Source organism: Electrona antarctica (assembly GCF_951216825.1).
Source record: "Electrona antarctica genome assembly, chromosome: 6".
NCBI classification, from domain to species: domain Eukaryota; kingdom Metazoa; phylum Chordata; class Actinopteri; order Myctophiformes; family Myctophidae; genus Electrona; species Electrona antarctica.
Genome location: NC_136811.1, coordinates 40,267,925 through 40,285,449, shown reverse-complemented (window position 1 = coordinate 40,285,449; position 17,525 = coordinate 40,267,925). Strand labels below are relative to the sequence as shown.

At 42.6% G+C, this 17,525-nt stretch overlaps 1 protein-coding gene across 1 annotated transcript; it reads right to left on the bottom strand.

The window, feature by feature from the left end:
• Positions 1-3,917: 3,917 nt before the first annotated feature.
• Positions 3,918-16,493, bottom strand: LOC306925068 (meprin A subunit beta-like; the record flags this gene model as incomplete). The annotated part of the gene is made up of 11 exons (XM_079503750.1): positions 3,918-3,922; positions 4,637-4,810; positions 4,914-5,366; positions 8,202-8,420; positions 9,949-10,249; positions 10,342-10,487; positions 10,661-10,926; positions 11,034-11,205; positions 15,504-15,722; positions 15,896-16,077; positions 16,378-16,493. The coding sequence occupies 11 exons, from the start codon at positions 16,491-16,493 to the stop codon at positions 3,918-3,920; spliced, it is 2,253 nt and encodes a 750-aa protein (XP_079359876.1).
• Between the last annotated feature and the right edge of the window lie 1,032 nt (positions 16,494-17,525).

Here is a 17,525-nt window from a genome sequence, read left to right as displayed (position 1 = left end):
GTGCCCTTCTGGGCACAGGTCTCCACCAGGACGATAGGAGTGTGTGTGTGATGTTTGGCAAAATGTTTAGGAGCAATATGTGTGTGTGTGTGTGTGTGTGTGTGTGTGTGTGTGTGTGTGTGTGTGTGTGTGTGTGTGTGTGTGTGTGTGTGTGTGTGTGTGTGTGTGTGTGTGTGTGTGTGTGTGTGTGTGTGTGTGTGTGTGTGAGAGAGAGAGTGACACGGCTTGGCCTGTTGTAGCGCCACCATGAGGCTGATTTGAAAACTGTCAAGTGGCATTTCTTCCAAAGCCTAGTGGGAATATGCATGCACAGTTTCACTACAATCGGACGCTGCGTTGAGTAGTTGTGGCGATTTGTACAAAACAGGTACAAAGCGGGCTACTCCTGAAAAGTTTAGAAGCCAATTCTAGCCAATGAGGGTGGATTATGAGAAATCAAACAAACCCGTCTTGATCACATGACTATGGAGAGCATGTGTACCGATTTGCGTGACATTTGGATAAAATCTGGAGTAATATTAGAAAATGTGTTTTACATATGTCGGCCTCCTGGTGGCGCTATAAAGAGCAGATGTGAAAGATTCCAGACAAAGGTTTTTCCTTGGCCTCTAGGGAGTTGGCATACAAAGTTATCCACAGATCCGTGCAGTTAGAGGTAAAAACAGTTATAGCGCCACCATGAGGCTGAGTTGAAAATGTTCATGTGGCATTTCTTCCTCGGCCTAGTGGGAATGTGCGTGTACAATTTTACGGAAATCACACGATGTGTTCATGATTTGCAGCATTTTGTTTGAAACTGAGCACTCCTGCGAACTTTGGAAGCCAATCTTAGCCAATCAAGATGGAGTCTGAGAAATCTGAAAGACCCGTTTCGTTGAATGGCTCTAGAGAGACTGTGTACCAATTTGTGTGATGTTTGGACAAAATCTGTAGGTGTACTGTCCAAAAACTTGTTTTGCACAAAGCGGCCTCCTGGTGGCGCTATAACAGGCCGTTCTGGAAATTTTGGGGCAGAGGTTCATCGTTGGCATCCAGGGAGTGTGTGTGCAAAATTTGGCATCGACCGGGTTAACGGTGCCGGAGATTAGCTGTTCACAGACGGAAGGACGGACGGACACACACACGGACGGACGGACGGACGGAGTGCAAAACATACTCTCTCCCCATGCCTTCGGCCTGGTGGAGACAATGAACATGGAGGGGAAACAATGATCAGTTTCTGGTTGCCCTCTGGTGTTGAGTAGGAGTCACGACAGTAGTAGTTTGTGTAAATATGCTGTGTATGGCTGGATGAAAGGGGACGCCCGGACGCCACAACCTTAAAATTGATGCAGGGAGCTGGAAGCCAGTGAATCAGCTGTAGAGAGCATGATGTAGGGATGGAGTAAGCTGTGGTCAGACTCCTTGGAGAGGGTCAGATCCTCTGGATGCAAACCTACAGGACAGAGTGATCTTTGTAAAGTGTGCAAGGACAGCTGACTGCTTCTACTCTAATGGGATCACAGAACCAAGAACCATACTGAGGAGTCAGCATCCATCACAGAGTTTAAACCTGTGATCACATGTGTGACCTGACCATGCTTGACTTTGTTAGTCACCTTAAATACAAAAAGTCAAAACCAGATTAATTGGCCAAGTAGGCCTATACATACCCATAAACTATAGGAGCAGGGATTCTGTGTCTTGCTCAAGGGAACATTAATGCCATGAACAATTGGTATCAAATGAAGCTTAATGAAAAACTACCAGTATGGTCTGGTCCAGTGCAGCATGATTTCAGCATTAATTTAAGTGAGACATCAACTGACTTGGACAAAAAGCTTTTATTTGAAGGGTTATTAATATAACAGAAATTCAACCATTTAGAAAGCAGATGGTCAAGATAAAGTACCATAGCTGAAATATAAACAAAATAGTAGCCTCACGGCCCTCACCGCTCAGAAAACACTGAACTTCAGGCCCATTTTAAAGTTCTAAATGCTTCGTCAGTGTATATCAAGTATTATACTACAGACACACCCCACCAAATGTCTTACTTGATTTTATTTTCTATAATTTAATCCTATCTTTCATACTCGTTATATGTCTACGCATTTGGTTTTAAATGAACTTCCAATCTTCAAACGTTCTGCTACTTCCTTGTTGCTAGTTCATGATATATGATATGATATGATATGATATGATATGATATGATATGATATATGATATGATATGATATATGATATATGATGATATGATATGATATATCTGATTATTAAGTCAAAAAAGTTATTCAAATAACACAAAAAGTAACGATCTACAAGCTCACAACAAGTCCTATTGTTGGACTTTAGTATTGGACCCGTAGTATTGACGCTCGTCAATAGAGTTTAAAGGTTAAAGAAAGAGTAAGCTGATGAATAACCAGCAAAAGCTTGTTTCAGTTGTGAGAGAATTATTTTTAGTAAATGTTTATAATACAAGTAAAAAGGAATCTATAAAAAACATCAGTTAATGTCGAGCCTCTGGTCTAGTTCACATTCTAAAGGTGTTTTCATTCCGTTCCCACCTTTATTTATTGATTGAATACTATAGTAATCATCAATGTAAACAGTACAGAGTATACAGTCAAACATTTAGTCTTAAAGGATATCCTTGCGGTGTTGTTTCCATTCAGGTCCTGGGGTAATCAATTCATAATCATGACATGAAAAATAACAACAAAATTCAAATCATCACAAAAAAGGGGGTTCTGAAGAGGTGGGGGGTATCACTTGACTAACCACTTGAACACTGATGCTGTAAGTTTCCAAGTGGGAAAGTTCCCAGTTTCCACCTTGCATGAACGCATCATAAGGTTGAGTTGAAGATGGGAGGAGATCACGGATTCAAAAGCATCACAACAGCCAGGATGAGGAGCAGAGGGGAGGACACCATTCCAGAAGAGAAGCCGAAGATGCTGCAGGCAGGAGGAAAATGAATGGTTCAAATAAACTCCATACAAAGTCTGCCATCATTGAGGCCACTATATCCTCCTGGGTCACAGAGTGATATCGTCCGATATTTGCAGTATCGGTCAATATTGGTATCGGCAAATTAAGCTGACATTAACCGATGGCATTAGCCGATATCTATATGTTATTGATAAGCATACAATTTGTGCTGGCTATGTTGGTGTGTTGCTTATCTGTAACCAAGCTATAGATTCTGAACAGTTATTTTCTATAACCAAGAATTTCTATATTGGTGCATCCCTATGACAGAGTAATTTCTTCTATTGGTAATCCCATAGGGACATCTTAGATTGCGTCACATATAGAATAAAATAAATAAATAAATAAAAACACCCGGGTGATTTCAGCAGCATCAACTGAGTACCCATTTATCCAAACAGTAAGAAAATAACACAGACATTATCAAATGTAACTCAATATCATAACATAACCGACTAAATCGCCATGTTAATTTGTTTCTTTTTGGAACACAGTTCTTATAGAACGTGAAGATTACTCTATGGGGGAGAATAAATAAATAAATAAATATTTATATATCACACACACGCACGCACGCACGCACGCACGCACACACACACACACGCACACACACACACACACACACACACACACACACACACACACACACACACACACACACAGACACACACACACACACACACACACACACACACACACACACACACACACACGCAACATTTCTTGTCGCTTGTAGATCAGCTATTTTCAGCAATGAGCTATTTCAAAATGAGCACCTGTCATCGTCTTCTGTCGTTGAAGATGGAGATGGAGTGGTTGTTGGAGGTGGAGTAGGTGGTGGTGGGGTGGTTGGAGGTGGAGTAGGTGGGGTGGTTGGAGGTGGAGTGGTTGGAGGTGGAATAGGCCTAGTTGTTGGAGGTGGAGTAGGTGGAGTGGTTATGGTCGTCACCCTAGGGAACAAGAACAATTTACAATTTAGGCATTTAGCAGACGCTCTTAATCCAGAGCGACTTTACAGTAACAACACATGGTGGTAATACAACGACATCTCACAATCAGTAGTCTTACATTGCAAAGGATGTGTTCAGTAATACAGTACCGTATTGCACAGATTATAAAACGACCCAAATTTTTCCAAGACCCATTTGTGGAAAAAGAACACTGAATGTCAAATTGTCTAGTCCCCGATTATAATACGACCGCGTGGAAAAACAACGTACTGTAGTCTTAGAACAATAGGGTAATAGCAGCATATTTTCTCATAGTTGTCAACTTGTCATGAATGGATTGCAGAAAATAATTGTGAGTGAAACTGTGTGATAATTAATTGCAGTACTTAGTAATGTAGTGCTAAATTGTACTCGTCGTGCAATAGGCCACCATAATTTATCCCCATAATAATCAGATATATTGTCCTACTGTGCGGCACATGGATTGTTAACAGTATCTGGAGGATGTGAAATCTTTGCTGGCTGTAGTTTTGGACATGGAAGATCACTGCTGTTAACAAGAGGAGAAATATCTAGAAGAGAAGAAAAATAATTATTTCCAGTGGTTCCAACTCATGCAGGTATCAATGTAAAGTATAGAATCGTAATTAATTTATCTGGTTATAATGGTCAACTTTGAAGGTGAAATGTTTACCTATTAGTCAGTGTGCCTACCTTGGAAGTCGATATGGAAAACCACATTTCCCCCCTTCAGGAAGTCTCTCTCTCTCATTGAACTCAGACTGGCAAAGTACCTTATGCCATACAACGAGTTGGCAAAATATGTCTCATTGTTCTCCCCTGTCACCACTACACCATTTTGACGAGGGTTGCCCCAATAGTAAGTACCTGTTAACAGATGACAGGTAGAAATGGTAAACAACCACCAAGAAAATACTGTTGAAGATGTCAAGCAACAGGTTTTCAGAACAAATCAGTCCCTCAAGCTCACCATCACTGTCAGTTTCATTGGCATCATTAACAAAGCTCCTCTGCTTGGTCATCTGCAACTGGATATTGGGGTTCTGATCCAGCAACTGAAAAGTCACCTGCTTCCATGCGCAGGGCCATTCCAGCTGGTCATCGTTCTCACCGGACACCAAACGCACAAACAGTCCGATGTAAGTTCTGAACAGTACTGGTACAACCTGGTATGCATAGCCTTCACTGGAATACTGCTTTGGACTATACAAGAAGGTAAGGTAGGGACTGGTGGACAAAACCTGCTCAATGTCATTCATCTGCCAGGTCACATGAGGACACTCCGTCTCGGAGAGGTTGATGTCGTCTATGGAGAAGCCTCCTGAAGAGTTACCTGCTCCTTTCTGTGCCTGAAACTCCACTTGGAAGGTCTTGCTGGCATTTAGAGGAACATGGTGGAGCTGCCAATGAGATGTTGGTGAACCTGGAGGAAGGATTTCCACAATCATAAATGATGTAATTGCAACAGTATTTTAACCCATACAGCTGGTCGCATTTACTATGAAATCGTGCATTTCCCGTCAGTCAGTCAGTGTATCACTCAAAATCCCCATACATGGGGTAAGCATGACATCATCAGGGATAGAGACCTGATGCCATAGTAAATGTGATCTGCTGTCGCAATTAAGCCCATATATGGAGATCCCTGATGTCATCAATATTGGCCAACAACTCTACTTCTGACCTCAAACCTCAAACCCTTAGATCTCCATATATGGATATATGTCAGAACCTGTTCTGACCCCAAAGTTACTAATGCGCCAGGCAGCCGGCGAAAACTAGAGTTCTCAACAGGCCTGAAAATTAAGGCCCAGCCCTACCTGGGCCCTCATCAAACCCTGTACACTCAAGCCCCCGCTGCCACCCTTAGATCTCCATATATGGAGCTGACCTGTTCTGACATTCCATTGATCTGACCTCATCAAACCCTGTACACTCAAGACACGCTCCATGGCCAGTACAAAATTCATTCCATATATGTTGATCTGAACCCCATGGCAAAGCTCCATGCAGCGCTTGCCCAGCAGTCTGCTGTCACCCAGGTGGATGCGTGCACGCGACCTCGCCCCTCACTTCTCGCCCTCAGGCGTCTTACTGGTAAAGTATTTTGAAATGAGCTACTGTCGGTGAAGTGAGCCAAAGTAGCTTAATGGGGTGATGAAACTGAACGAGTGAATCGTGCACAATGCGCCACATATCAAATAACTTCTTTGACTAGACAATTAAACACAATGGGCACAAGGAATTGACACTCTGCTGATAATAGGACAATTACAATCACAGATTTGTGGAGAATTAAGACAGAACGAGACCTCTGAGCTGTGAATGTTCTGCAATATTGTGCGTCATCGAGGCAGCTCCAAATCAGGAGCGCATTCTTTTATCAAACGTATTTGCATTACGGGTAGTTTGAAGAGGCGCTTTCCGTTGTCCTAAACCTGTGTGCATAAGATAACAAATATAGGGAAAGTGCATCAACACGCCTACAGACACACCTCCACCTGCAAATATAGGAGTCAGCTAAATGTGTAGTGGGTTGTGTGTGGCCGCCCGCAAGGTACCGTTACGCATAGTGGAAGCTCCTAAATGTGTAATCACGGAAAGTGGTTAATTCTTGCGGGTAAGGCATGAGATACGATAGAGCCCTATATGTTTTTTCCAGTTATATTTCCTTTTATGATGATTTCTTGTTTTTGGTTATATAGAAGTGTATATTTGTAAGTCTCTAAATGTTCTGATGAATTGAAAATGTAGGACCCTATTGTAAACAAGTGTAATGCTTTATGGTGTCGTCCACAGTTAACAGTTTTTGTATTGACTTGTGCTTATAACTGTTAATAAATACTTCAATTAATCAATCAATCAATCAATCAATCAACTAAAAGCATCAACATAAGAAAAGGGAATTTCTGGCATCTAACAAACTGTCTTTCAAATGAATCAGAAACGATCAGATTCAAGGCTGTTTATTGTACAGAAACTTTGCACCTTGCTGTCACTGAAACACTGCTAGGACTGTTTAGCCAGCAGATGTCCTCCCAGCCCAGAGTATTTGCTTATCTTATGGTTAATTTCCTACCCATCTCATCTCACACTCAGAGGGTGTCAATCATTTTGGTGATACCCTTGCTCATGGTCCTGACTGTGCACCCTCTTCTTTTGTTTAGTGTCCGTTGTGGTATCATGTCCGACAACGTTTTCAAACCGTAACATGCTAATGTCAAGCATTCTAAATGTTGTTTACGATCCACTGATATTCAGGTTGATATGCATGCATGCCAAGTTAATGTCTCCAGTTCTCAAACTTGGTGATGTTATGCAAGGCTGTTGAAGGTGCATAATCTTCATATCACTAGCAATCTCCCAATCTTCAGCAGGCTTCCAATTGTTAATGACATTCACACTACGATGAGAACACAATCTTTAAACAACAAAAAAATCAACTCTTCTTGATCAAACCTACATGTGAACCCCACTCCAAGATCTTACCCGTGGATTTCAAAGTGGGGGTTACCAGGGGTTGCAAGAGGGACCAAATGGAAAGAACTAAAATACATCATATGGATACATCTGGGACGTATCCTTAGTGATGTATCCCAAGGTTATCAGGGTTTCGGATCTCGCGAACATCATACCCCTCACTCAGGTGACCCTCGATCAGACCCAATAGGGCAGGCTTTCCCAAACTGTGGTTTGTGTGCGGATTGTGTGGCCCTGGTCTTTCCCTATTGAATAGGGAAAGACCAGGGCCACACAATCCGCCGCTCCAGGACTACTCTGCCGGGACTGGGAGGTAGACCAATCTGGCGCATGGAAGGATTAGGCTCTCACCAGGTCCACTCCTGCTCACACCAGGTCCAGGACCTGTGCGTTGTACCTCCCAGCACCAGACACTTCATTCAGTAGTGGTAGATTCTTGAGCCGCAATGGTTCTGCAGGCTGAGCAGATGAAACAGATGAGCATGTAGATTTTTTGCTGATTGTGTGCGTGAGCGTTTTTTCCCCTTTCACAATAGGGGGGGGGGGGGGGGCGTTTGGGAACCCATGTTCTACAATACTCACTGTAATCCTTGTCTTGATTTAAATTGTATACGATACAGTTACATGATTTATACTTTACTAATGCTTTTGTTGTGGAAAATGTTGAAGCATATTTTGTCTATAAGTGGCATATGGAACGTGTGCCGATTCTAAAAGTGTTTGTCCATTTGTTTTTCTGTGTATCAATCTGTCCGTCCGTCCGTCCATCCGACCTTACCAGTGATCTGTCCCATGAGACGTAGTTTTCCTGTAGAGTCCCACTGGTCCTGGAACTCTCTGATCCAGATGTTGAGCTGGTCTGATGGGCTCCCGCTGTGATAGTAGTAGAACTGGAGACACTGGACATGACACGTCCTGCTGGGACTCATCCTCATGGTCTGCATCCAGATGGAATCTCCTTCCATGCCAGAGGCTGTGCTAGCATGCATGAAGTAACCTGCATAATGGAACAGTGTTTCTCAAACTTTTACATTTCAAGGTCTCCCCTTAACTCTGGCAATATAAAAGTGGAACTAAATGGACCCATTAGGGTCCCAAACCACACCAATGCAACTCCTTGCAACTGCCATTGGGGATAATGGTTGCAAGTAAATTATGATTTGAGTCTTAGTGCTTTTTCTGTTTTTTCTTAGCAGATTGTATTGACCTGTAGGCCTACTTTCCTTGAACTGTACCCATTCTGCATTTTGTTAATACAATTATCAATCAATCAATCAATCAATCAATCAGTTGTCATAAAACATTGCAGGCCTTTTGCTCCATCCAATTATGGCATTATTTTATTTAATTTAATTAATTATATCATCTATTTTATGGGTTTTCAACTGGTGGTCCGTGGACCACTGGTGGTCCGTGAAGGTATTGAATGTGGTCCCTGACCATGCATGTAGGAAAGTGAAGATTTGTATTTTAATTTATTGTATTGACCACAAGTTGAGAAACAATGCAGTAAATGACCTGGTGACATGTGATGATGACGCGTCAATGTTGTCAGTTACTGGGAAGTCGGACGTCAAGAACTTCCACAGAAAATGGAGTTAGAATCTCAAGGGAAACTGTACCGGATTGCCTGATTGAGTCACCATTATAAGGAAATGAGCCCATAATTAATTGCATGAGTCTGCTCGCTCATACATACAGTAAGTTACAAAGAACAGCAACATGATTTTAATATGGAAGGTAAATTTTTTTCCCCCACACCACGCCCATATCCCCCGACCCCCCTCCTCCCAACGCAACATTGGTCCCCAGGTTGATTCTCAGTCAGGTCCCTGGTTGCACACACACTCCCTGGTTCATAATCAGTTGAAAACCCCTGATCTATTTGATTTTTTTCACTTAAAACTTGATACATAAAAAATTAAACTATGCTGCAAGATTATTCAGTTGATCTAAAGGGTAATCAAGAGAATAAGACAATCGATATCGAATCAAACAGAGATAGATGGGTTAGCTTAGCATCAGCTGAATTGTAAAATCACACCCGTGTGAAGTGAGTGGTGCAACTCCGTGTGGGGGTCCCCGGGTGGTCCCCGGAAGTTCCAGACCCACAGGAACGCGCCCAGGGGGCCGAGGCCGATTCCGGCGAGCCGCCCCATGTCCGAAACGGTTGAGAGAGGACAGAGTTACCGTGTGGGGGTCCCTCTACTGTACTGTACTGCAGGGGTTCTCAACCTTTTTGGCCGGGGACCCCCGAAAATGCTTTGGCAACGTCTCGGGACCCCCGCCCAATACACCATAAATAAATACTGAAACCATCATCATTAGGGAAGGTGTATGTGTACTATATACTATGTGTACTATATGTAAACTCTTCATTTCCACTTTACAGCCATTCAGTTGCACACAAAAAAAAACTTATTTTTCTTTTTTTTTCTTTTTTAAATAATTTGGGGACCCCCCAAAATAATTTGGCGACCCCTCGAGGGGTCGCGACCCACAGGTTGAGAACCCCTGGTCTTTACCTATAGCTGTAGGGATGGTGGTGGTACCTGGAGCTGGTGTAGTTGGTGTAGCTGTTGCAACTGGTAGTGGTGACAGGCCAGGACAGGTGACGTTCAGGTCACTGTTAGTCCCAGAGGACGTGAAGTTGACAAATCCTGGCTGGTCGCTGCTGATGTGACCGTTGATCCAATCTTGGTACTGAGACACTCTGGCGTAGACTCCAGGGAGATTAGGCAGGGCACAACCCCGACCGAAGCTCACTATTCCAGACTGAACCCAGCGAGAACCTTCTTTGCTCACCATTGGGCCTCCTGAATCTCCCTGTCGTGTAGGGAAACACATACTGTATTAAAACAATGAGATCTTTTCCGGGAAGAAATGCTCACAATGAACACAACCGTTCAAATGATCACCTGACACGAGTCCTTCCCTCCATCAGTGAAGCCAGCACAGATCATATTGTCAGTGATGGCGCCCACTCCATAGTCACAATTACACTGTCTGTTCCCCACCACTGGAACCTCCACCTCCTGGAGGTTTTTCGGGGAAGGAAGGGCAACTAGGGAGACACAAAGTTAGTTTCATGAGCAAATTATCATATCAAACGTATTTCTTTTCTTTCATCACAGTCACTGAGTTAATTTCTGTACAGTGGTTTCTTTGTTGTTTTACTGTAATTCACCTGGTTTGAAATGCTACCATTAAAATGGACCTTTACTGTACTGTACTCACGTCCAGATCCAATTGTGCCCCAGCCGGTGATCCAGCTGTCGATGCCACTGAAGAAGGTGCTTCCCGATGCTGCCAGGCAGACTGGTCGGATATAGCTGGTAAAAGTCACCGGCGATGAAAGTTTCAGGAGAGCGATGTCATTATTATTAGGAATACTGTTGTAGTCGGGGTGGCGGATGATCTGGCTAACCGACCGAGAGACCTCGTTAGGATTGGATAGTTCTTGACTCTGCCGACCCAGATAAACAGTGAGACCAGGAATGTTACTAGGAATAAAGAAAAAAGGCAATCCATAATTAGCACAATATTCACTTTCCTTTTGCAAGTATTAATGAAATGGTCTCAGAGACTCTTGCTGATAATAACACCCCACCTTTGGAAGCAGTGAGCAGCTGACATCACCCATTCATTGTTAATAAGAGATCCTCCACAGAAGTGACTTGGAAAAGAACTAGATACATGTAGACTGGCCTGCCAGGGCCAGCTCCCTGCAGGAGCGTCCTCACCTCCAACTATCCTGGTGTTCAGAGAAGGCTGGCCGCACACTGAGAGAGACACAACCGTCAATTGATCTGGGTTGCAATGCTTTGTCGTACGATGAAGTATTAATCATTACCCCCCCCCCCCCCCCCCCCCCCACACACACACACACACACACCTCTTATTCCCTTTCTTTGTTTTCTTGGAAAAATTACATGATGGATTTACATGATGCACAAAAATGAATTTCACCCACATTTTTACTTGTAAAACTGTGATGTGACAATGAAGCTGATTCTGATTCTGACGCTTAAAGGTATATTCAGTGATTTGACTTAATTCAAATATCACTTTCTTTTTTTTTCTTCTGGATAATCCTCCCTACTGTAGAGTGTGCTGACCATATAAGGAGTTCCTCCCTGTCCCCAGTGAGCCCCTGGGGTCAAAAACCCCTAGTTTCAGTTTTGGTGGCGGGTGGCAAAGCCTTCATCCAATCAGGATGAGAGGGGCCTTCCTCCAATCATGATCGAGTGGGGGCGGGCCTTGGTGCACATGCTGTTGGCCTGTTGCACTTCCCCCCACTGTAGAGCGTGCATGTGCACATTTTGTTACCGGGGCAGACTGGGTGGTTTTCCAAATCACCCAAATCACTCAAGTTATTCTACAACGAATCTCTTTGCTGAAAATAGCCAAACTACAATGCCTTGTAGTGAATTTGTACTGAATGAATAGAAAAATAGAAGAAGTGCCCTTCTGGGCACAGGTCTCCACCAGGAGGATAGGACTGTGTGAGATGTTTGGCAAAATGTTTAGGAGTAATATAAACATGTTTGCCTTTGATGGAAATTGGATGATTTGAGGCATTTTGTTCCAAAAATGTGTTTTGCAAAAATCAACCTGTTGGTGGCGCTATAACAGGCCAATGTGAAAAGGGTGGGATATATTCCTCAGCCTAGTAAGAAAATGTGTGAAAGATTTCACGTAAATTGCATGCTGCGTTCATGATTTGAGGCTATTGTTCAAAACGGGGCAATCTTGCAAACTGTGAAAGCCAATTATAGCCAATTAGGATGGAATATGAAATATCGGACAGATCCAACTTGAGCACATGACCATAGAGATACTGTGTAACGATTTGTGAGATTTTTGGACAGAATCTGGAGGAGTAATGTAAAAAAATGTGTTTTACAAAAGTCGGCCTCCTGGTGGCGCTATAAAAGGCAGATGCGGAAATTGCAGGTCAAAGGTTTGTCCTTGGCCTCTAGGGAGTGTGCATGCAACGTTTCACGCAGATCGGTGCAGTTTTAGGTAAAAATGTGAAAAGCTGCCTCATGGTGGCGCTATAACAGGCCGTTCTGGAAAATGCGGGGCAGAGGTTCATCGTTGCCATCCAGGGAGTGTGTGTGCAAAGTTTGGCATCGACCGGGTTAACGGTGCCGGAGATTAGCTGTACACAGACGGACGGAAGGAAGGACGGACGGACGGACACACACACACACGGACGGACGGACACACACACACACACGGACGGAGTGCAAAACATACTCTCTCCCCATGCCTTCGGCCTGGTGGAGACAAATAGCTTAGGCTGTTTATGGAGCAAATGTTCAGCATGTACTGTAAGTAAAGGTAAAAGGTGTGTCACTGAAGACAGTCTGCTGATCCTTGAATAAAAACACATAAATATGTGTTCTGTTCTAGGACTTAAGGTCCTAGCAGACTGATGCGCTTTTCTGCACTTTTCCGCCGTTCTTTCCGCCATTTGTCAAAAAAACAAAACAAAACAAACTAGAAAAAGTGCCCCTCGGGGCACAGGTCTCCACCAGGGCAGGTCAGGTTGTGGCCTCCTGGTGGCGCTAATGTGAAAAGGGTGCCATTTCTTCATACGCCTTTGATGGCAATTGGATGATTTGAGGCATTTTGTTCCAAAAATGTGTTTTGCAAAAATCAACCTGTTGGTGGCGCTATAACAGGCCAATGTGAAAAGGGTGGGATATATTCCTCAGCCTAGTAAGAAAATGTGTGAAAGATTTCACGTAAATTGCATGCTGCGTTCATGATTTGAGGCTTTTGTTCAAAACGGGGCAATCTTGCAAACGGTGAAAGCCAATTATAGCCAATTAGGATGGAATAGGAAATATCGGACAGATCCAACTTGAGCACATGACCATAGAGATACTGTGTAACGATTTGTGAGATTTTTGGACAGAATCTGGAGGAGTAATATCAAAAAATGTGTTTTACAAAAGTCGGCCTCCTGGTGGCGCTCTAAAAAGCAGATGTGGAAAATGCAGGTCAAAGGTTTGTCCTTGGCCTCTAGGGAGTGTGCATGCAACGTTTCACGCAGATCGGTGCAGTTTTAGGTAAAACATGTGAAAAGCTGCCTCATGGTGGCGCTATAACAGGCCGTTCTGGAAAATGTGGGGCAGAGGTTCATCGTTGGCATCCAGGGAGTGTGTGTGCAAAGTTTGGCATCGACCGGGTTAACGGTGCCGGAGATTAGCTGTACACAGATGGACGGAAGGACGGACACACACACGGACGGAGTGCAAAACATACTCTCTCCCCATGCCTTCGGCCTGGTGGAGACAATAATGCATCAATCCGCAAGGGAGTGCAGTGAGGTTTTACATACAGTCAGAGCCATAGAGTAAGACAGAGTTACGACAACTCCGTTCACTTCATGGGGCCAGGCTCTTCTACATAGACTTCTATTGAATGGGGACAACCGGAAGTTTACGGAATGCATTGGAGTCTATAGGGCTCGCACGAGTACATGAATCACGTGACCAGGCGGTTTTCTGCCCCCTCAATGTCCTAACTCTGTCTTACTCTATGGCTCTGCATACAGTAAATTAGTCTGTAATTCAACCACAGTATGCGTCAACGCTGGGTTAGAAGAAATGAGCAGCCTTAGCAGGGATATAAAATTGCTCTTTAGCCAGGTAAAAGAAAAAAGAAAAGAAAACTTTACTTACCATCTTGTGAGTTTTGTGATTGAGCCACTGAAAAAGGAATGAAACAACAAGCTATTAAATTTAAAAAATGTACAGCACATCGATTGGTTTTGTTCATCAGGTTCATTTGTACACTCGGATTTTACAGTTCTGTTCTTGAGAGATTAAGGTTGGGGTAGCAGAGATAAATAAATAAGATATTGTATGGTGTGTCCGAGTGGCCTAATGCATATCCTTGAAATGAAAAAGGTTTATGTTTACTGCTGTACTACATAAAGTGTCTGTACCAGTCATTGGGTTTAGTCATTATACGTCTACTGTAAGTGTTGTGTGCAAACAGCTTCAGCTATAAGTGGGTTTTTAGGGACTCACTTATAGCTGTATTTTCTTTTTAATATGTTCAGTGATTTTTACATTTTTATGACAGACAAAAAACAAACAAACAGACAGCTCAGCTCAGACACATTGCAGAACAAAGGACACATATATACACACATACACGTACCTACATCGGACCATAAAATACAAACATAAAAATACACAATATACTGTATATGGACACATGGTGCTTGACAGTCTAGATCAGGGGTTCTCAACCTTTTTGGCCGGGGACCCCCGAAAATGCTTTGGCAACGTCTCGGGACCCCCGCCCAATACACCATAAATAAATACTGAAACCATCATCATTAGGGAAGGTGTATGTGTACTATATACTATGTGTACTATATGTAAACTCTTCATTTCCACTTTACAGCCATTCAGTTGCAAAGAAAAACAAAACTTATTTTTCTTTTTTTTTTTTGAAAATAATTTGGGGACCCCCCAAAATAATTTGGCGACCCCTCGAGGGGTTGCGACCCACGGGTTGAGAACCCCTGCTGTACTGTACTGTACTGTACTGTACTGTACTGTACTGTACTGTACTGTACTGTACTGTACTGTACTGTACTGTACTGTACTGTACTGGCACACCCGAAATCATCATATATACAGTTTATATGTGCGTGTGTGTTTGTGTGTGTTAGGTTGCGCACAGGTGGTGAAAAACAACCATGCTGTTTTCGAGCTCATACCCACCCTGGCAGGCAGGCACCCACCCACACACATAGCTCCAAAAACATACCACTTCCAGGCCTGACACTAGGTAGGTTAGTGTGGTCAGAGCTCGGACCCCCAGCAGCAGATGTCACCAACTCCCAGCGTCCATCTGTACTCAAACAGCGACTCATTCCACATTCGGTCACATTAGAAAAACCGCAGTACATTTTAAATGCAATGGTTGAATCTGTAGGCATTAGAGCATAGAATAGGACACAATTAGGTTGGTCTGTGAATGTTTAGAACACTGTAAATATACCTTTGTACTTGTATTCTTGTGTATCATGTTTAAATAATATGGCCCTTACTGCAGTGATAGAGTCGGTTCAGCTTCAGCACGTCGCTGGAGCTCATTTCCAAACGTTGACCAATCACATTCTGAAACTCTGGGTCTTTGGTGATAATAGTGCGACCATTGCCATTTGTGAAAGCATACTGACTATAGTGCATCACTGAGTAGTAGTCATAAGAGACTCCCTGGGTGCTGCTTCTGTTTTCACTTAGTTTAGCAAAATTATGCAGTCTACCTAGATGAGACACAAATCCATCGTCAAACCATAATTACAGATACATTAAATTCATCAGTATTAATTTAATTCCAAAGAGTGTAGCTATAGTCTTCGGATCGAAATGAACACTAGATTCTACTGTGTAGCAAAATGTGAGAGTAATGAAAAGGAACTTTAGATGTTAATAAAACCTTCTTTGATGTTAGTAATATTAATGGTCACGTAGTCATCTCGGTCATGTCTGGACTGTTCATGATAAAAGCCCAGAGCATGGAGAAACTCGTGTTCAGTAATGGATGTTGTATCACATCCTGGCCCAAGACTGAGCGGCTGTCCATCTCCAAAGCCTGATTGCCCAATGTAGGACCAACATCTGAACAGGGAAAAAAATGTTTAAATTACACCTGCATTCACAACAGAAAATTAATTTAACTTGTTATTATGGCCATAAGCTGGTACAAGTGATGAACAGGGACCCCCATTAACAATATAGTGTGTGCCAACTGACAACTAACAAAACATGTATGTTAAAAATTCTGTTCACCATGTTATTATTATTATTATTATTATTATTATTATTATTATTATTATTATTATTATTATTATTACAGACAGACAGACAGACAGACAGACAGACAGACAGACAGACAGACAGACAGACAGACAGACCTACCCAGATGACTTCTGGACAGAAATGTAGTTATCTTCAGAGTCCCTGGGCTTGAAATCAATGCATGACTTCAGCCTGAATTGTTCAAAGGCTCTCATGCAGATTCCCTTGGCATTCATGTCTGAATTGGTCCATTAGGTGGTGTCATGGTTGTGCAGTAGAGGTGGACGGCCATATCAGGATTAAATGAGTCATTAGGAATCTCTTTTACACTGATTGCTTTGACTTGACTGATAGTAGTGGTGTGTTGTGTTGTTTTCTTGGGTCAGAGTGAGACCAATAAGTGTTTCAGGTGAATGACTGCATCTCTTTACTTTTTAGATAAGATGTACAAAACATAATTTGTATTGTGCCACACTATTATGATCAATAAATGACCTGCTATTGGTTATTATGTGAAGAATTACAAAATTACAAAATAATAGTTTAGCATTTTACTGTATACAAGTTCAGCTTTGTATTTACCAAGGGTCTGTGTCAGAACATAGGGCACTGGGATTGGCCATTGTCGACTGATGGTGTTTCTCTGATAATTCTGAAATCAAGAAAAACAAGAGGCACTTCAGTGTTTTATTACATTGTATGTATTAGTTTGTCTGTATACTACTGTAGGCCTGTCCTATACCAAATATTAATTTGGAAAATTAAATTTGGACAATAAAGTTTCCTTTATCTTTATCTTATGTAACTGTATCGGTCCGGGCACCTAGGCTGCTAAGCCAGCCCGTCGCAGGTTCGACTCCCGATCATGACAACCTTTGCCACGTGTCACCCCCCATCTCTCACCATACTGTACACTATCCAATAAAGGCAGAAAAAGCATATAGAAAAAATGTATCTTTTAAAAAAAAGTGTCGGACAGACTGTTGACTCATGTCAAAGAGGACGCTGTGTTTTCCTTTGTTTGCCAATGGGTTACCAGATTGGTGTCAATTTAATTTATAGCCTTACATAGTCCCCAGGGGTCTAAACTAGGCCCTCCTTTTCCTTTGACCAAAAAAAGCCAATCTACAACCTTAAAAGGCATCACATTGCTATACGTTGTTGTGAGGTTGTAGATCTGCTATTTTAGTATTATTACTAAAATTAGTAATAGTTTATGAAATATTAATCTCACCTCCATGATGTCACCAAATGGTAAGTCTAAACCT